We start from the raw sequence: 21150 nt of genomic DNA, 5'->3' as shown, positions 1-21150 counted from the left end.
AGGAAACTAAGTACAAACAATTTTCTTGGCCTCACTGACACTGTAGACTTCTCTCTAGTTACCAGCAGACCATGAGTCATAAACAAATTTTGCTGCTACTGTATCTTCAACCGCCATCCCTGAAAGAGAATTGAAGTCACCTTCAAACAGCTCTTCAGCTGTACAAATAATATAGCTTCAAAAGGGAACAGAAAGACTCAGGAAGTTATCTAATTGGACAAGAATAGGAATCATTCCCCATCCCAAACACCTACAGCAAAGTTTATAGCTATCATGGTATGCTATATGGAGCTAACGTGATAGTATGAATCCAATTTCAGTGTTCATCTTGCAACTTGAGCTTTCAGACATGTCACGCAGTTCAGAGTGTGGTAACCCACTATGACTCCTACTTTTCCCAAACATCAACACCAACCCCACAGTACACTGTCACATTGTCTGTAGGTCAGACAGACTCCATGGGCACAACAATTAAGGACTGGCTTGGAGCTGTATTAACAAATGCTATAGTCATGTGTTCAACAACTATGAAGTAGAAAATGTACTACTTATTGTTTGTTTGCTTTCCAATCATTTTTAATTACATCAGTCCTGCCTGCTAGATAAACAAAGACAGAAATAGAAAGGGAAAATGTAAATCACATTCTAGTTTTTTAGGACAGTGCACTGCCATAGCAGCTTTGAAGATGATCAGCAGCTTTCCCACACATGGAGGCCCTAATAAATAATAGAGCATTGTTCTCTGCCAGACTTGTACACAGAAGGGGTTGTCCTTACCCAGTGATTTAAACACTGTTGTTTTCTCAGGCAGGGCTGGTTTTGTACCCTTCACTACCTCTCCCAGCTCAGCAAAAATCTCTGCCTGTGAAAAGAAATACATATTTATACAAAAGCATACATTCAGAGACAAACTTTTTTTCTCAATCACTTCAAAAGAAGTTCTACTATCCCAGAACAAATTCCTTTCCATGCTGAAGCAGATCAGTATTCAAATAAATACTGAAATTATGCAGAAATCAGGAGAAGAATGGTTTTCAGACAGGAGCAGCTGGCAGACTATCTTCAGCAAGGCTTTTTATTTTTTACAGAAGATAGGTTGTTGCTTATCCAACAAAGCACATGGGATTCCATACACCTTACCATACCTGGACCTCTTATGTTAAACCTCATAAATGGAAGTCATATTTGTTCTACTAAAAGCATTGAAAAAGAAAAATAAAACTCCATTAAACCTAACAGAGTCCCTGCTGCCAAATTTCTGCAGGTCACTAACTGCCTGCTTGGCTTCTGTCATCCATTCTCTAGAGGCCTGATGCAAGTCAGTCACTGACATCTCATGGGAAGAAAGTTACAGATTTTAATACATAGATCTGAAAAATACTGAAAATAAATACCAAACATTGCAGGAAGTGTTGGTCTTTCAAAAATACATTGTTATTGTACACAAAGTCCAATGCTGAACACGTGGCACTTTAATATGGTATCATGTAATGGTTGATACAGAGCTTGCATTGCTTTGGCACAGACATACAGAAGTCTCAACCTGAAACTAGTTTCTCTTTCAGCCTCGAAAGTGTTAACAACTATATCTGATGCTCTAAAGAGTTTCAGTGCAGCACATCATCAGTACCAATTCATTTCAAACACAAGCCAATTGCCAACAAAAAGAAAGTCTTACCCCCGATAATATAACATCTCCTGATTCTGTAAGAGCAGCATCTCTGGAATCCACAAACAGAACAGAATTCTTCATCAGTTCATCGTCCAGTTCTCTCCAGTCTGGTCTGCTTGCTCCAACAGCTAAGACAATAAAACTAATGAACTCAGGAGGAATGTTTAAAACACATTTAAACAACATTCTGTCCAAAAGAAATGTGTGAATTAACAATGGACACTATTGTGGAAATGTAATACAGTCTGATATTAGCACTGGAGACACGCTGATTGATAAAACAACAAGAAAAAATAGGATATGCCTGAGCAACTGGGAAAAAGCCTGGATTTCTCTCAACCTGGTCTCAGCTGTAACGCTGACATATATATGGCCTGTTTCTGTAAGGTGTTAACCCCTTATATTTCCAGTGATACCAACAAAGGATGACATTGTGTCCAACCCTACGAACTACAGCTCATTAAGATGTACAGCATCCTGGATTTTAGCCATGCAGATGCTGCTCCAAGAAAAGCTTGTATTTCCCATAAGCACAGCTAGAACAACTGGAATCAACTGGCCTTCACATTTCAACCTGCTGAGGCATTAAACTGCAACTCTTCAGTAAGCAGAGGTGAGATTCTTTACTGCCACTGTTTCCACCTCTTTTGTACACTGATCAAACTGCTCCTTCCAAATAATGCTGGCCAAGAAGAGAAGGGGAAGCAGCACTGCTTAACCATTCATCACTTCATCATTCCATATCTACACAAAAAAATATGAGGATATGTGTAACCATGCATAGGTATGAAACAAACAAGCCTTTGCTAGCAGCTGTGAAAAATTACACCAGTGATAAGGTGTGACAATTACTCTCTTCTGCTTACAGAGGCCCCTTTAGAATAAACTTTGACCATTTGGTGACAAAAGATAATCTTAAGAGTTATACAAACAACTCTTCTGCAGCCAAATAGTAACCTGTTTCTGCAACTGTTAAATTAACAGATTTCTGTTGCTTTTTATTTTTAAAGAGTTAACTAGCATCTAAAACAGCACCTCTAAAAACATTCAATATCTGATTTGTCAGCAGACTCTGGGTAGTTGAGACACAAGAAAGTAATCTCCCTTTATCTCTAGTACCCTTGTCTTCCATCAGATCATTACCAAGTGATTTTTATAGCCCTTTGATTCCGATTGGGTTTGTTATGTGCCTATACAGAAAAATAAAATTTGAAGAATCCCTTTATTATCCTGAACAGATGAGAACCAAAGTATTGTGCAACAAAGGCTCGCACAAGCAGACAGAGTTCAATGTTACTAATTTGGATTTTTAAACCTGTAATCTTCTATTATTTCCTTCTAACCTTATAAGCAGTACAAATTGAGCAGATTATGGATTTTCACTTATCTGGAGAAACTGAAAACAAATCAAGGAGCTTAAGTTTTTAAATACAGCAAGACAACTAACGACTTCTTGTCTAAAAAATCCAAACCCATCCAGCCATACTGCAGTTAAATGGTTTTTAATAATGTCTGTTATGGAACAATAAATTCCATGTTGCCTGAATGCCTCCTCAAACAGCATAAATGTCACAATAGAGGAAAAAAAAGGAAGCAGAGAAAGGAGAGGGGTCTTTGTGCATGCACTGCCTCAATGACTGTAAAACTTAATGGATTTTGCTTGTACTTCTGGCTTCCTTTTCATGACGTAACACTGACAACACTCAATGACAAAGGACTAAATTGAGTTTGAGAAATTAGTAGGATGCTGCTGGAATGTGGGATGTTGATTTAAATTGTTCCCTCTGACAAGTTTCTTTTGTCTTATTACCATGCTATTTGGAAAGTGCACAGGGTCATCTCAACTAGGCCCACAATTAAAAGAACATGGGCATGTCCAGAGACTCAAAACAAGTGTGACAACATCACTGCAAGGCAGGGAAAAATAAGCCCCCAAACCCTCACGATAATTAGTGGTCAAATGATGAAGTTCTTAACTCAGTTACTGCATCTTTTCAACTCAAGTAAAAAAAAAGTAAATCAGCGTGATCAGCCCCAAAAGGAACAAATAGAGGAGCTTACAAAATTGGTTGAGAAGATGAGTTTCCAGGGAAACATTACAATGAGCAGGAATCACTTTGGAAATAACATGTTTGTATGGATTATTTAAATGGAGAGCAAAGTGAGCATCAAATGACAACAGGGTGTCAAAGATGATGCATCACTAGGGAAAAAAGCATACCCCATGCTCTAGCAAACATCCAGTGCTGGAATACACTGGAATTGTGACTCCAGACAAGCAGGAAAGTGGGCCTGGGAAAAGTGGGCCTTGCTAAAAGGGAAAGTCAAAATGGAAAGCACATTCATTCTGAGAAGCTTTTGAACAGTTCTTGATGCTATCCTTTAGATGATTAGAACATAGCATACCATTGATATGGGCACCTGGTTTTACCCAGTCTCCAAATAAAATTGGTGTTGTTGCCATAGTGACTGTTACAATTACATCAGCCCCAGTAACTGCCTCCTGAGCAGAAGAGCAGACCTGCACTGGACCATTAACTGAATTAGCAAACTTCACCGCCTTCTCTTTGGTGCGATTCCATATTCTGACCTTCAAGGAAAAAAGAAACAAACAGATTAGCTTATAGAACTTCTCCTTGCTGAAACAGAGTATTTTCAGTTGATTGATGCACATATCCTGAAATGGAGTTTTCTTCCCCTTTACTGTTCTCATAGAATCAATTATGTTGGAAAAGACCTTTAAGATCTAGTCCAACTATCAACAGAGCGTTGCATCATACAAGTGACAGTTTCATGTGTGCACCTACATTTGAATGACTGGTCAGTGATGCCAGAATAACAGCTCCTTGTAGAACTGTATTTATAAAATACAAAGATTTCCAATAAATATATTTAGGAAAAACAAAACAAAACAAAGCAAAAACCCACAGAAAGCTTCTCCAGTAGGATTTTATCAAAGACAAGAAGCCATCTGAAACAACTTGGTTTCCAACCATTTCCTTTCTCCCTGCTTTTTTAAAGGCCAACATTTGAGCAAGAAATTTTACAGCTTTTCAGAGTATTCTTGGGTTCTGTAGAAAAAGAATCAAAATACAATTAATACCTTAACTTCTGTTGTGGGTTGACTTTGGTTGGACACCAGGTGCCCACCAAGCTGCTTTATCGTTCCCCACCTCAGCAGGACACCAAGGGGAAGAAAATTAGACAGCAAAACTTGTGGGTCAAGATAAAGGCAGTTTAATAAAGGAAAAGCAAAGGAAATAAAAAGATTTATTTTCTACTTCCCATCAGCAGGCAATGTCCAGCTACTTCATGGGAAGTAAGACTTCAGTGTGCATAGTGGTTGCTTCAGAAGACGAATGTCTGAATAACAAATTCCTTCCTCCCAACCCCCCTTCCCTTTCTCTCAGCTTTTATTGATAAGCAGACACCAAATGGTATGGAATATACATTTGGTCAGTTTGGGTCAGCTGTTCTGGCTCTGTACTCTCCCAACATCTAGCTCCCTACCAGTGTACTGGTAAGGGGGAACGCTGGAGAGACAGCGTTGATGCTGTGCAAGCACTACTCAGCAGTAGCCAAAACACTGGTGTGTTATCAGCACCTGTCTAGCTACCAATACAAAGCAGAGCACTATGAGGGCTGCTACGGGAAAAATAACTCCATCTCAGCCAGACTCAAAAAAACTTCATTGGCTCTACTCTATTTATATAAAGTGCTCCTGAAACATAATAGAGAAAAATAAATGTACCCTGTTAAGATGTGGTCATTACCTCTTTAAATGTGAAGAGTTCTGTGAAAATATCATAATGGCTGTATGCTTGAACACCAGCTCCCAAAATGCACAGCACTTCTGCAAAAGGTGGCATTAACAACTAAACAGCATCAAATACAAAAAAAAAAGTAAGACAATATATTAACAGACATAAAATATATATCAAAATGCCACAGAAGCAGCATCCTTAGTCCTTTTGAAGAAAAAAGTCTGTATGCAAAAGCTAATATTGACTCATATTAACAGAAAACAATATTAAATTACCATTATATATTTTTTTTAGTTTAACTGCAAAATCTATTGTCAATAGCACCAACGTAATCTTGATTTAATTCTGGTTTTGAATTGTCTGACTGCTGAAATTTAGACTTAACATGCAACCGCATGAGCCAATGCTAATTCTGCAGCCTTGGCATGCTCCAGCATTAATACAACGTACTATACCTATCTGACTGATTCAGTGTAAAACCATAGTGCTGGTGTTCTGTGCTGGCTGAAAACAGGGTTTACAATACCAAAAGCTATTAGCACTGAAAGCGGTAGCTGTGCAGGTAAACTGGTCCTGGTAGCCCCACGCTAAACCACCTTTTTCAATTCACTGAAGCCATAAACCATTTCTCAAGCATACTTTGTCATTGCAAGAGCTGTAATATGCATGCACCAAGCATTGTAAAAAGAGAGATGGTTCTGAAGAATGAGTAATACAATTCAGTTCTGTAGCTGGTTTTGGTTTTCTGGTTTAGCTCTTGCCTGTGATTCACCAGTATTTGGCAACAGGGAAGAGAGGGCTGCTGGAGTCCAGCCCTAAGTTACCATTGTGTTTTGTTTACACATTTGCTGTGGCCACTCACTTCTGTATAAAAAGCTTCGGAATTGTCTAGGCTCTCACCCTTTATTCTGCTGCAAATAAATTGAAAAAAAATATCATTGATCCCTTTTTTTTTTTTTTTAATGTTCCTTTCAAAGACTCTAGAGCACTGATTTCAAGGGTTTCTTGCATAAAAACATGGGTCTTTGAGAAGGAAATGCCATAAAAAAGAGAGAACGACAACTATGAGCTAAACTCAAACACTCCTGAAAATCTCCCAAAACAGACAGCAATAAAGGATCTGCTCTTAAAGCTCCTTCAGCAGCCAAGCTCCTTTGAGGCCAGCAGAGCCTTGCCTGTGTTAAAAACTGTCAGAACCGCACAAGTACAGAACAGCCGGAGATGAATGAGGACCTATAACCTCCTGCCCAAGGAATCCATTGTAAATTGTTCTATCCCTTGGTTCAGGGGAAGCTCTCTGGGACAGTTTCTTCAGTTTTATGTCAGTTTGGCTCTACTGCCATGGATAGAGTCACACTGGCATGGATATTGCCACTAAAAAAGTGATGAGATCAGCCTCCATTCTGACACAAAGTAGATGGCTAAAAAACAAGTATTTTTCAGCCCTGGCTCTCTTCATAATGCCTCATCCTTTGAAGTGAAGACTAAAACTCTCGTGAGCAATGCATAGTCACTTGCTCTCACCCCGTATCACCAATCCAAACAAATATAGCTTGAAAAAAGAATTCAAACCCCACTATTTCCAACTGAAATTGAAATTATGTAAAGCAACATACACCTCGCCTGCCTTCAGACACTGAAGTTTCTGACTGTAGTCAGGGATAGCCATCTGGACATCTTCCAGTGACTACAGAGAAAGTGAGAAAGACAGCCACCTCTGGACAAGTCATCCGTCTATCCTGGGCATCACCTATCTTAAGAGTAGCTATACTGCACCCTGGAAATGTGGTCTTTTCCTCTTTCTCCAGGTCAGGTGCAACCCACCTGTCCTAGCCAAACAGCAGGATGCATATACCTAAATAAAACTGAATTTATCAGCACAGCTACACACCTAAAGCCATAAAGGAGCATGTTAAGACAAGCACAAAATCAAGAAAATTACAGAGGAAGACATCTTCATAAATTCCCAGGGAAGTGTGCAGAACAAGCCACAAAAACACAGCTCAGATTCCATCTCCAATCACAGTGTTAAAGCCATACACGACTCAAAACAGAAAACTCCAATTTTAAGTTTTCCTTGAAGGTACATATATTATGATAAATCCAATTTAAGAGCTGTATTTGATGAAAATTCACACACACTGAAAGTCATTTACATCACTCCTTGTAGTTACTTTATATATAACACCATTAAATCTGTCTCAATTTAGCAACTGGAAGACATACCTTGGTAGCAATTGCAGAAACTGCAGCTGTTCGTTTTGCTGTTATGACACTGCCATCCAGCACCTTAAAAAGAAAAAAAAAAAAAAAAAGAGTTCAAGCACACTGAAATGAATACTGAAAATAAGAGTAAATACCAAACATTATCATCCAATTTGTGAATTATGTGATATTACAGGGCACGGATAAAAAACACAGAAGTTGGTAGTTACAATTACAGCAACCAGAAGCCACATAAATTCACATTTAAACCAGGCAGATTCCCTGTCTGTTTCAGTTCTTTCATGTCATTCCACCAGTACAAATGAAGTAAAAACAGGTCACAGCTGAGGCATCCCCAACTCACACAACTCTTGATGCACTGCACTTCCCTGGCCCTCCAATGCAGGGAATAGATCAATAAAACTGCAATACTCTGCAGTCCAGTGAGACTAGTGCAACTGGTTCATAAGCCTGCATTTTCTTGGTCTGCGTAAAGGGATGACAGGGAACCACAGAATTCCTTTAACACGTACCACACGCGGTGGGGCGCTCCTGCCTCAATATGCATTAGTTACTGTGTACAAATGAATTCTAGGACTTAAACTAACACAGTTTTGGAATAAAAGCCCAATACAGTTTTCTTGACCAGTTTTGGTTCTTTAATAATAATTATGACTAAATTGTAATGCAAATGGTCAATAGTCTTAAAAAAAATCTTAAATTATTTAAGCAAAGAAAAAGAAACAAATCAAACTCAATATTATTCCTTGTGATGACAATAACTCCCTTGTGATTTCGACTTCACATGATTCAAGATCAATTCTTTATTCAGTAAGGTTTGGGTTTCTTTCTCCCTTTCAAATGCAAGGAAACTTTTCCTGATCATTCTTCTCTTCCAATCATCCTGTGAGCCATCAGATTCCCTTCAAATCACAGGCAGCAGTAAATACCAGAGTACAGTTCAACAGGTATGAAAGAATAAAGCTTTAGGCTAAATCCTCATTTGGCACAAACCAATTTTCGTTTACAATTAAGGAAAACTCAGGCCAATTTACATCAAGTGCAGCTTCTAAGAATCAGAAGGAAGAACCTACAGGGCATTAACAGAGAAGAACTCAGAAGTATCCGTAAAACTCACAGCTTTTAAAGAACCATTTCTTGGGTCAAACAAGAGGATGGTCGCTTGGTGAGAAGGGACAGAGGAATCTTTCTTGTGCTCATAAAAAGTCACCAACTTGGTTGTCAGAGCATCGTCAGCAGCACTGTAAGCAGGCATGACTCCTAGGAACCTTGGAAGAGATTCACTCGTATTACTTACATACCTACAGACACCGGCGCAATTAACATCGAACCTTCATCTTGCAGTTAATCAGTAACTCGGTACCAATGACCCTTCTTAACGCTTCAAGTTGTTCCACGCCGTCCCTTCCCCCCTGCAAGCCCGGCTCCCCCACTCTCGCTCCGGAAGGGCCGCACGGAACATCCCCCCGCTGTCCTGTCCCACCCCCGGCTCCGCCAGGCCACCCCTCGCAGCGCCCAGTCTGATGCCAGGCAGGTAGCCCCGCAGCCCGCCTCACCCGCCGTGCCGGTGTACCGGCACCACGGTGCGCACGGGCTGCGCGACGCCTCCCGCTGCGCCGGACGAGAAGTTGGCCAAGGCGGCCTCCAGCGCCGGGAGCAGGAGGCTAGCGCGGTGCAGGTGCGTCTCCACCTCCTCGGCGCCGATGAACACAGGCGGAGCAGACCCCATAGCGAACACCGGGTTGACACGACAGGACCACGCTCCGCCGCTATGTACTAGGCGGGGGACCCGCCCCCGCTCCCGGCGGCACCGCCCCGCGCCCTGCCCGCTTCTCCGCGCCGCGCTGCCCTCACGGGCACGGCGGGAATGCCCGCTCAGAACCGCTGAGGGCGGCCCCGCAGTGCGATGCGATGCGCGTCCCCGCCGCGCGCCCCCTGAGGCGCCGCCGGTGTCCACCCCCGGTCAGACACCGCTGCGGGGCAGACAGCTGCTGACACCGCCGCGAAGCGTCCGGCCGCAGCTTGTTTACGGTTCACCACAAAGCGGAGCCATCACGGGGACCCCGAAGGCTGGGACAGCCCCGCTGACCGGGCGGCGGTGGCACTCTGCGCATGCGCAAAAGCCGCGGGAGCCGCGAGGTGTCGCTCTGCCCTCACACCGTGACTGTCGGCGCGAGCAGTAGAGTTTAGGGATTCTTTCGCTAGAAAGTCAAAGCGGCGCAGGGTGTGCCGGGAAGGTCGAGTCCTCCTCCAGGCAGCCATCTTCTCGCCGGGGCTGAGCTGAGGGGCGCGGAAGGATGAAGGGATTCCCGGTGGTCGCGCGTTCCCTCTCGGTGAGGATGACCTGGACACGTTGGGTGTAGCAGGGGAGAGGCATAGCGTCAGTTGACAGCGCTTGCCTGGGTCCCGGCGGCCGTGAGTGGGCCTGACCCCAGACAGCTCCGGGGCGGCGAGCCGGGCGGGCGAGCTGAGGGTCGGCGGGTGAGCGGCTGTGGGGCTGTCAGCGAGGGGCGTAGAGGGGAGGCCAAAGACGGCGGCGAGCCGGATGGGGAGATGGTGGAGTGGGGCGGCAGGGCTGAAGGTCAAACAGGCCGCGGGCCGGGGCCGGGGCGGCCTCCGCGCAGCGCTGTGGCGGGGAGCTGCGGCCGCGGCGGCAGATTTCTTGGGAGCTTCACCCGAGGCCTTTCCCGGGAGCGGCCGGAGAGGCGGGGCTACCTGTGTGGCCAGGGAGAGGGGAGGAGGATCCCTTCTCGCAGCTCGTGGCAAGGTGCCCTTGGCAAGCGGGGCTTTGCAAGTGGCTTGTCCCGTAGCGTGGAAGGGGCAGAGGGCTTGTTCTGCTGCAGAGGATCCCCTGGACCCCGCGGGCAGCTGGAGTATGATTTGTCTCCACTGGAAGCAGGGTGGTGAATGACCTCTGAGTCAGTGTGTTTGCAGGTCAATTCTAGACTCACACTAGTCATTCATAAATAAGTAGGTTTAGTGGTTAAAATTTGTGTTTGGGAAAGAAAGTAATTTTTCCTAGACTCATACATAGACCAGAGTATGTGGCAAAGCGAGCAGAGTTGTGTCATTGGTATCCCAACAACTGACTGCAGTGAGGTGTCTGTCACTCAGGGTTTACTTAGAGATGTATGGGAATTAAGTTGGGTTTTGGTTGTTGTTTGTTTGTTTGTTTTAATGTGAAGAATAATAAATTTGGTGATTTTTTTAATAATCACAAGAAACTTAAGGAAGGACAGAAGGAATAGCATTTCAGATTTGAAATTTAAAGTCTTGTTATTTCTGCTGCCAGCTAGTGAAGGGAAGGCTCTTGCAGTGTGCACTTCCTCAGTTTGAAGGCCTGCTTCTGGTTATTGCTCTGCAGTTTGGGGACTTGCATACACGTACTTTTTGTATGCAGCAGTCAGTGTAGTTCTATTGGCAAGAGAGGTAAGTAATTCTTTAGGAGTCGAACTGCCTACACCTAGTAAGTTGGAAAGTTGTCTCCAAAGTTACATTCTGAGTGTGTGCTGTTTTCTGAGTTAATTGCTACACAGTGGTACTGCAGACTATACAGTATCAGTAGAGATACCCACTGCACAGTAGCAAAGAGAGGGAGGGTGGAAAAGCTTTCTTACAATGCTAATTCTTGAGAATAGCACTGAGGTCCAGGGACCTCATGTAAGTCATTCCCCAGGTTCTAGCAGTGATGTAAAAAAACAACTGTCAGAGGAATTAGAAGGGAATCACTGGTTTTACTCTGGGACTTGAAGTTGTTGATTGTATTTCTACTTCAGAATTAGTTGCTTCTTCAGTATGTAATGGAATGTGCAATGAACTAATTCAGGAAATCCATTTTCTTATGCTTTCTCCTCTAGAAGAGATTTTACTCACTTAAGGTAGCCCCTAAAATTTCAATCTCAAAACCTGCAGAACGAGTGAAATTATCTCGAGAGTCTGAGAATCTTGAGGTCAGTATGAATACTGGTATTTTTTTTCTGTCTCCTTTTTATTTTGTAAAACTCAGAGTCGAGTTGTGACAGTATTTCTAGTGGATAACTAAACCAAATATTTTTCTGTTTAATACAGATCACAAAATTACCAAATGGCTTAGTTATTGCCTCTCTAGAAAACTTTTCTCCAGTTTCAAGAATTGGTGTGTTTATTAAAGCAGGCAGCAGATACGAAACCACTAGTAACTTGGGAACTGCTCACTTGCTTCGTATTGGACCTAATATGGTAGGTGTTTGTTCACTTTGTTATTACGCTGGCAATAAATGAAATGGTGAAAAGTTTATGATGCAAAAGTAAAGGATACAGTAAAATTTAGTGTAAGAGATCTTATAAAGTGGAAAACAATGTACATTGGTTTTTGGTTATCTGGTTCAAGTGCAGGAGAAATGACATTACTTTCTGGAAGACAGGATGTGATGCTTAATTTAGAATTATGCTCTCCAAGTGGCTTCAGTTATACAAGATGCTCTGGAGGAAGATACAATAGGTTCAAAAAAAAGAATTGGTCAAATTCATGGGTAGCAGGTCTTTAAGGAGTTGCTAATAGGAGCAACTCCTGCAGGTACTGCAGGAATACCACTGGGCAGGTTGTGGTATGTTACATTTAAACAGCCTCTTCTGCTGCTGCTGTCAAGTACAGAAAGTTGTGCAAGATATCCTACAGCTTGACCCACTGCAGCCCTTCCCCTTGTTCCTGTTCATCTCAGTTGCTGTCTGGCTGTAGGTGCAGCCAGACTCTGACAATTAATGCTACGCAGCACCACTGACAAGTCTGTGACTGCTGTTGCATGGGTTCAATCCATATAAGCTTCAGGCAGAAAAAAATAGCATCCCAGCTGCTTATTACCCTTCCCAGCTGCTGCCTGAAGTTCCCTCAGACATCTGTCAGTATAATAGCATGTGTAGGTGTTCTTGCCCTGGTTTTGTCAAGTTTATCTAATTCAAGGAATACTAATAAGTGTTCAAGCAAACCTGGATCATTCTAAAATGGGGCTGGGGAGCAAATACGTGACCAAGTAAACTGGGAAATTGGGAGGATGATAGAAATGATTGGGAGTAGGGATGCAGTAAGCTGGCTCAGAATGGCTTCTGTATAAATGAATAAACAGATACTGTTTCAGCATTGCTTGAGCACTGAACAACCTCGGGCAAGTCTGTTCTTAAAATAACTGGAATTCTAAGTTGCCTTTTTTTATTTCTTTAATAGACTACTAAAGGAGTATCTTCTTTCCGGATTACTCGTGGCATTGAAGCTGTTGGGGGCAGCCTGAGGTTTGTAACCACATAGGATCTGTTTTGGTAACATGCAAGCAAGCTACATGATTAAAGGAAACTTAAAACAATAAGCACAACAATACAGAGGCAGATAAGCTCAGTGTGGTAATGCTACTTCATTGGTGAATGTTGACAAAGAACATCTTCTGTCTTTCTTGCTCAGTGAAGGTGCAAAAGTGTACCCATGATTTATATTTTTAAAACACCTTTCAATTAACAAAATATGAATGTTGTGTACCTGGAAGAAACATAATTTGTCCAGAAAGCTTAATGTTCTTTCTGCTTTTTCAGGCTTTGAGATTAAACTTCGTGAAGTCAGTAGATTATTTTTTTTTTCTCCATCTTTTGTGAATAGATACCACTCATCATACTGCAATTCTGGGAACAATTCAGACAGTAGTTGGCTTTCATGATTTGAGAGTTTAAAGCCTAGAAAACAAGCCTAAGAGAAATAAAAGAGGGATCTTGCTGTGCCTGCTTTCTTGCAATGTGTCTTGAAATCATCCAGTAAGATTGTTTTACATAGATTTTGGTTAAACACAATGTTTTATATAACTTGAGGCTCTGACCCTTTATTATATTCCTATATATTCCATATATAGGAATATACGTTCCTATTAGTCACAAATGTGTTGAAGCAAGTGGGGAGTTTTCTGCCCAAAGAGAATAATTTCTAAGTTGCCTTGTTTAATACATACACACATTTGTATTCAAGTTTTGTTATTCAAACTTATTTGTTGTTTTACCTTGAATTAGCATTGTATTTTAAATTCTGATGGTCACAAGACACTTATTATTACTACAATACACAAGACGGGAGTTCTAGTTATGTCTGTTTCTGCTAAGTGTTTATTATCACTCACTTTAAATGGTCATGTCGAGCAGATTTAAGGTTAACTAGATATTGAGGGGAGGAATATGTGTGAAAAAACACTTCTGTATTCTCTGCTGAAATGAGGTTTGTATTTTTTCTCATTTAGCGTGTACTCAACAAGAGAGAAGATGGCTTACTGTATTGAATGCCCACGTGACTACGTGTAGGTATCTAGATGTGCTGTAAATGGCATTGCATGCTTTACAAACTGCTGTGTGGTAGAGACCATTTTACAGGGTAGGAGTAATATGTATTTTCATGTTTGTCTAGTAAATCAAACTATTAATATTAATATTCAGTTTCTGTATCACATTGAGTATATGAATGCTGCAGAACTGAAGTGGAATTTTGGAACTCCCTAGGGTAGTGCTAGTAACTACTCTGGCTCGAGTGATACATTTTGTTGTTAATATGTTGCTTATAGATTAGTTTAACTTGCTTTCAACTTCAAAAGAAATACATGCTACTTCAGTTGTGTTTAATGCCTTTGTAATGCCTTTGTAACTTTTTAATCTAGTGATACAGTTATGGAGTACCTTCTTAATGTCACCACAGCACCAGAGTTCAGACCATGGGAAGTAGCTGACCTTCAGCCACAGTTAAAAGTTGACAAAGCAATTGCCTCTCAGAATCCTCAAGTTGGTAAGTGTACTTTCTGATCTACTACATTGGTTTCAGGGGAGTTTCCTCAGAGTTAAACACTTTTGGAAAAAATAGTTTCCCCTTTTGCTCTGTCATGTGACCATTTAATCTTTCAGCTTTTCCCTATGGATAGGTATGGGTCTTTCTGTTGTTACAGAACCCTTTTTTATAAATGCACAAGTTTTTCTAGCCTGTGCATAGCATTCAGCAAGTAACATGCTGAAGACAGCTTAAACCAGTCCCCACGGCAGCTTCCATGTCACCTTTTTAATTTAATTACAGCTAAAGAATGTGAAAGACATGACTCTTGTTGACAGTATATTTGCAGCAGGTTGTGCTCTGAAAATGATTCTTAGGTATTGCTAACCAGTGCAGAAAAGACATTCTGGAGAAGACCTCCTGAATTTGTATGGTTATCTTGATGGAAAACCAGTGTGGATTTTCATTACACTGAAAATGGATTCCAGCTTTAGGGTTACGAATTTAGGTTTGTGGTTTTGAAAAAAAAACAAAACAAACCTAAACACAAAGCCTCAGCCAAACCAGTGCATTCAGATGAAACTTCCATGTGTATTAGATCATCTAGACCTGCTTTTGCAGATCTTGTGGGTACTTAAAAAGGCCCGCAGCTCTGTTTCAGTGGATTGACATTTCATTCATGATCTTTACTAAAAGTGGCGCTTACATTAATCATCATCATTGAAACATTGTTCCCCTTAGGAGTGCTGGAAAACTTGCATGCTGCAGCCTATAAGAATGCTCTGGCAAACCCCTTATATTGTCCGGACTACAGAGTTGGAAAAATTACTTCTGAGCAGGTAGGATTATTTGTGGTGTTATAAAGCTGTTTCAGTTTGTTTATCAAGGATAGATGATGACACTTGACAAAGTGAACACAGACTATACTTACTATATAAATTTTCTATCTTCTGTGCATAGTAAGGTTGTCAGTGAAATGCAAGTGTTCTTGAATAAGAGGGTTTGTCACTGGAGAATGCTAAAATGCCATTCTATAGACAGCTCCTTTTGGAAACGCTGGAGTTTGCTGCATGAAGAAGTATAAGGGGGGATGTCAGAAACACACTTGCCATTTTTATAATTTATGCAAAATACTCTAAAATATAAATTTACTGTTGCAGCTCCATGATTTCGTACAGAACAATTTCACAAGTGCAAGAATGGCTCTAGTAGGAATAGGTATGTATGTTCTTTAATGGGCATTGCAATTCGTAAGGGAAAACTGCCATGGAAAGTGGAGTTCTCCATAGCAGTAAAAAGTTACAGTACACTTAAAATACTTCTATGTAACTGCTGTAGGTTTTGAATGCAATTACGTTACTTGAAATAACTATTGTGTTGCAGGTGTGAAGCACTCTGAGTTAAAGCAAGTTGCAGAGAACTTTCTAAATATCCGCAGCGGAGCCGGTGTTTCTGGTGCAAAGGCTGTCTATCGAGGGGGTGAGTCTGTGTCTTGTATCTGTTCTGGATGACTCTTTTCTGCTTATTGTAAATGTAATAGTATTCAAAGTTGCAACTGGAAACAATATAGTAGTACTTAATGCTGTACATGGGAAGTGACAGTTCAGACATCTCCCATCTAGCTAAGCAGAGGATTATTCCCTACCATGGGAAGTTCTGGGATAAAACTGAACCCATATTTCCAGTAAAGCTTTACCTATAAGATCATTTATTCCATAAAGTGGGAAACAAACTGGCTTCTGGTTTCTCTTGGCATTTTGGGGAAGATTCCCTGAAGAGTAGATTAAGAGCTGTGTGGAAGTGGTGGCAGGTTTTCTCTCTAGGGAAGATCTATTGAACATTGTAAATCTTTCATAAAAGATAACATAATACTTAACTTTTTCAGAGCAGTATTGTGTACTAGTTAATACCAATACCCAATCTTTACTTGGAGTATCAGGTCACTCTGACCAGATGGGGAAAATATTAAAGTTTTCAACGTTTAATATTTACCTGGAATAACTTCATTTTCTATAAAACAGGATCAATATTGTTATGAACAGAAGACAATGCTTCTTTCCTGGGTATTTGTTATCTGGAGACTCGCTGGGTTTTATTATCTCATACTATGTATGGTTTAGGGTCAGGTTCAAATAAGGCAGAGGAAGGTGCATGGCTTTGTGATTGCAAGAAAATTTTTGAATATTAAGGACTGTTTATAATTACCTATAATTTACTAACAGCTCCTTGCTGTTTTCCTGAGTGGTTATTGCAACTTCACACCCTGCCTTTTCTCTCATGAAATGAACTCCTGGCTAAGAATGTTTCCTTTCAATACCTCTGAATGTATAGTAGTTTCTAACTGAATACTGTATTACTTTTTATTCTGTTGTTGTGTTTTTTAGGAGAAGTCAGAAAACAGAATGGTGAGAGCCTTGTCCATGCTGCTATTGTCACAGAAGGAGCTGCTGTTGGGAGTGCAGAAGCAAACGCGTTCAGTGTTCTTCAGCATGTTTTAGGTGCTGGGCCCCTTATCAAAAGGGGAAGCAATGTTACCAGCAAATTGTGTCAGGGTATTGCTAAAGCGACTACCCGGCCATTTGATGTAAGTTCAAAGGTTTATTGTACTCTGGTGTTATAAGTAAAATGCCTGTTATCCTCTGAGAGTTTACTGGCTCCAGATACAATCATAATTAGTTCAGTCTTGGACAAGTTACAGTATTTCAGAGAAGGACTTCCAGTCTGATCTTTCCTCTGCACAGATGGAGTTTAGTTCCCTGACTTACAGTATTTTAGATCCTGATAGTAATTATTTTTCTATGCTTGATGTTGAGTTGTTCTGATACTTGAAACAGTTGGTGATAATGTTTGTTTTGCAGGCTTCTGCATTTAATGTTAATTACTCTGATTCTGGGCTCTTTGGGATTTATACCATATCCCAGGCTTCAGACACTGGGGAGGTGAGTTGCTGATTAGAATTTAACTATTAGGAACATAATCCTCAAACTGGTTTTCATTTGAGATACAGACTGATTCATCTAAAACACTCAGTTCATCTGGTTTCTTAAATGAGAATGCTGCATGTTCAGTTATAACTTAGCTTTGTAAGCTGGGATTGAGACTTGCTGTCTGGGAAGCACAAATACCTAATACAAATGAGAACTAGTAAAATACCTTGATTGCTGACTGTAATTGCTGACTTACATGTGTAAGCCTAAGTATATCATAAGGAACATGCTGGCTCTTGAAGCTGGTAGGCCTGACTGAACTCTAATGAAGGTGAGACCGTACAAATTAATGTGATGGTGCAGTTTCATTCCGCAGTTGATTTTGTGTCTTGCTTGGGCATCTATTATGTGATTATTATGGTTTTAGTTTTGTTATGAAGCTGTTTAGAATTGAGTTCAGGCAGACAATCCTAACATCATCAGCTGCTCTGAAGTTTATGAGATGTCATGTAATAGAAATAACATGTTGAAATTTAATGCTGGAAGAAGTCTTAACTGATGTATTTTTCCTCAGGTGATTAAAGCTGCTTTGAACCAGGTAAAGGCAGTTGCTCAGGGCAGCGTCACTGATGGTGATGTCACAAGGGCAAAGTAAGTGCATAAAAAGCCCTCTTGTGTGTTGTAAAGAGAAGTTTCTTAACATGTAGCTAATTGTCGAACACTTAAATTATTCTGTACAGCAGAGCTTGCCGTTGTCCTGTAATTATTTCCATGGGGAACTGCTCAATTTTCCTGTGTTAAAACTGAAGCACTGTCAGTAGGTTTTTTTTTCCCAAAGCAGTACTGATCCTCTGCTAGTGGTATTTCCTTATAAAAACTTGGTAGATAAGCGTTAATGGTTTGTGAAAACTGTTTCAGTGTAAGGTATCAGCAAGTATCCACAGATGCTGTCATTTTAATCGTACTCTGTAGTATTAAGATGTATTCAAATTAGATTCCTAAATTGCATTATTTAGGTAATTCCCTTTACAGTTGCACTGCAGCAGTTCCCAAAATAATTACATTAAACAATCTTTTGCCTCTTCAAAGAATAGTAATGATGAGAGTCTGCAAGTGTAAAGCACTGAATTAGCACTTTAGTGTTTGAAATATGTGCCCGTAGGAATATTTGAGATGTGGGGGAAATTACTATTAGAGATGCAGTTAAACCAACAAAGGTCTAGGATTTCTAATTTATAGAGGGCTGTGCACACTAGTTGGGCTTAACATCCAGGTGGTGTTAGACTGCACTGAGCCTTTCGAACTGTAGTTACACAATATGACAATATGGTACAGATTCACTCAAGTAGCAACATTAAGGTATTGCCTATTACACATGCAAAATACTTACAAGACTCCATGTAAAGCCTGCTTACAGGAAACGTATTAACCTAGACATGCTTGGTTGTGCCTTCGTCACTAGTAGCTAAATGGTGAATTCTGGATCTTTATATATGGCAGTATTTGTTTTGTGTGGGGGAATTGTTTTGCTTCGTGGGTTTTTTTGGGTTTGTAACAAAGCTGCCTAGTATTGGGGAGTTACAGTGCTGTGGCTTTCTGGGGGGAAGAGGGGTTCCTTTCTGGAATGGATTCACGTATTTTCTATCTTGCTCTTTTTTCTTTAGTAACAAAAAACAACCAAACAAACAAAAACTAACCCAAAAAACAAACCAAATTCAAGGCCAGCAATATTTGCAGTCTGGCAATCCAGTCTAATCATATTCTATTGGAATGAACCATTTTCAAAGTCATAGAACGACTAGCTTATAAAAATCAGATTTTCATAGGTAGCAGTGAGACTGCATGAAACAGAACAGTGTAAACTTGCTGTCTTTTAACAGAACATGCAACTTTTGCATAAGGAGCCTAACCATTGGCGTCCACTGCTGCTTTGTCACTTCCAACAAAATAGCTCTGCATTGTCTGTTCTTCATAAGAAACTGGAATCCATTTTAAACCTAATTTTTAAACTTGATGGATTAGTTTGTCTGAATCCTGTGGTACCTGCATCAGTTCCTTCAAACAGAAACAAATTCTGAGCTTGAGATCTTCTGACTGCAGGAGGTGGCAGTTGGTGCTGGGGTACCCTGTCATTTTCACACTTGGAGTATTCGTGGTACCTCTTTCCTGAGTATACAGAACCTTTCCATACTTGAAAAGGAAAACCTTCCAAAATGGAGAGGAATCTTGAAAACTTAAAAAGCACCAAAAACTCATTGCACTTACAGGCATGGTAGCTAAAGTAATAACAGGACTTTCGTGTTCACTCATCCTTAATGCTTTATTTGATGGCAGAAATCAGCTGAAAGCCACCTATTTGATGTCAGTGGAGACTGCAGAGGGTTTGCTGAATGAAATAGGCTCGGAGTCTTTGATGTCTGGCACACACACATCGCCATCCGTTGTTGCTCAAAAAATCGACTCTGTAGCCATTGCTGATGTTGTCAATGTAAGTATGTGTAAGCATTACAGATGTTTATTAATCACTGTGTAAGTGGTTTTTATACAAAACCGGTACTTATTTATGTATGTTTATAAACGCACATACACACTATCTTTCAAAAAAGCCAAGGCAACTTATTTACAACTCCCATCTGCCTGTCTTGTTAGGCCTTTACTTACTTTATTAACAGGAGACCCTTTAATCCAATATGCTGCAAAACTAGTGTAGCTGGGAGTGCATGAAATTCTCATCTACTTTATTTGAATTTACCAAAACTGCCAACTAGTATTCAAGAAAAACTTGATGCTAGTTCCACTGCAGACATTTCTATGTCAAAGGTTTTAGGATTCCTGAGTCTAGAATATTTGCTGTGCTTAATAAAACGATTACTCTTTCAGTAATAAACTAATGTAACCACATTGCTATTCCAGTTCACTTTGTTGCTTAACAACTTGAAGCAAACTTCATGCAGAAATCCATCAGAAATTTTAAGAAAACTTGTTTTTTCCACAGTTATCACTATTTTGTGTTGCAGTAGCAACTAGCAGTAGCTTTAGTAGTAAGGAAAGATCCACTGTATCTTGTGGTGTAATAATTATCCTAGGCGTAACTATTTTCTAAGAGTTTATGCCTTTTATATCCAACTGTCATTCTGCCATTCCTGTTTAGATTATAAAGTAAGAAGGAGCTGGAATAGAAACAAGTTTAGGCAGCAAAAAGAAAACTGTTTATTTGATGTACGATGGTAGTGTTGGGATTTGGCTTTTGTTTTAATAATTTGAAGCTGAGGCTGTGAGCAGCAAGATAAACTCTTATAGTGAATATTTCCTTATATCCATCTTTCCGATGTATTTTCAGGCTGCCAAGAAGTTTGTCAGTGGGAAGAAATCGATGGCAGCTAGTGGGGAGTTGGGAAATACTCCTTTTCTTGATGAGCTGTAAAAACAAAGCTGGGATGCAGATTCACAATGGACCTACGATGAGCTCTAAGTCACCTACGCTCTAAATAAATTACTACAAACTTGTTATTTATGCGTTCAGTTATTTCAGCAGATTTCTCTCAAGTAATTGTGGGCTTGCACTTGTCAAATAAAGTGCTGAGTTCATACATTGTGTTGATTTTTTTTCTACTGAAAATGGTATGTAAAATGCTGGTAAGTCTGGCTCTGTACATTGAAGGTAGAACTACAGTGAGCAAATAAGGTGACATTTTAGTCAATGTGAAAAACAGATATATCAAAATGATCGCTGTGATGCAGACAAATACTGTGATTGCCACTAGTTGTCTGTGTATTCTTGTATATTCAGGAAGGGTT

The 21150-nt window shown here is 40.5% G+C and overlaps 2 protein-coding genes across 3 annotated transcripts; one reads left to right on the top strand and one right to left on the bottom strand.

Moving 5' to 3' along the window:
• Positions 1-54: 54 nt before the first annotated feature.
• On the bottom strand, positions 55-9391 carry CRYM (crystallin mu; the record flags this gene model as incomplete). Its single annotated transcript, XM_080617904.1, has 8 exons — positions 55-119; positions 778-862; positions 1679-1800; positions 4079-4262; positions 5446-5547; positions 7663-7725; positions 8780-8930; positions 9219-9391. 8 exons carry the CDS (start codon positions 9389-9391, stop codon positions 55-57), a joined length of 945 nt encoding a protein of 314 aa, XP_080474030.1.
• Positions 9392-9838: 447 nt separating this feature from the next.
• Positions 9839-20902, top strand: UQCRC2 (ubiquinol-cytochrome c reductase core protein 2). 2 transcript variants are annotated; one of them, XM_080619876.1, is made up of 14 exons: positions 9841-9995; positions 11520-11612; positions 11731-11880; positions 12863-12927; positions 13911-13967; positions 14322-14446; positions 15167-15264; positions 15586-15643; positions 15809-15904; positions 16810-17009; positions 17284-17364; positions 17927-18003; positions 19687-19840; positions 20693-20902. In XM_080619876.1, the coding sequence occupies exons 1-14, from the start codon at positions 9960-9962 to the stop codon at positions 20774-20776; spliced, it is 1374 nt and encodes a 457-aa protein (XP_080476002.1). In that variant the 5' UTR covers positions 9841-9959; the 3' UTR covers positions 20777-20902. The 2 variants fall into 2 exon arrangements, with proteins under 2 accessions (XP_080476003.1, XP_080476002.1); XM_080619877.1 differs by lacking the exons at positions 11520-11612; positions 11731-11880 and having other exon boundaries at positions 9839-9995.
• The last annotated feature ends 248 nt before the right edge of the window (positions 20903-21150 follow it).

This window comes from Psittacula echo (assembly GCF_963264785.1).
Source record: "Psittacula echo genome assembly, chromosome: 5".
In the NCBI taxonomy this organism is placed as follows: domain Eukaryota; kingdom Metazoa; phylum Chordata; class Aves; order Psittaciformes; family Psittacidae; genus Psittacula; species Psittacula echo.
Note: the sequence above shows the minus strand (reverse complement) of the source record. Positions and strands in the feature narration are given on the sequence as shown.

Coding starts and splice junctions, on each gene's coding strand:
- UQCRC2 (XM_080619876.1), top strand. CDS start 9,960: ATGAAGGGATTCCCGGTGGTCGCGCGTTCCCTCTCG. Junction 11,613..11,730: donor GAGAGTCTGAGAATCTTGAG/GTCAGTATGAAT, acceptor TGTTTAATACAG/ATCACAAAATTACCAAATGG. Junction 14,447..15,166: donor CTCTCAGAATCCTCAAGTTG/GTAAGTGTACTT, acceptor TGTTCCCCTTAG/GAGTGCTGGAAAACTTGCAT.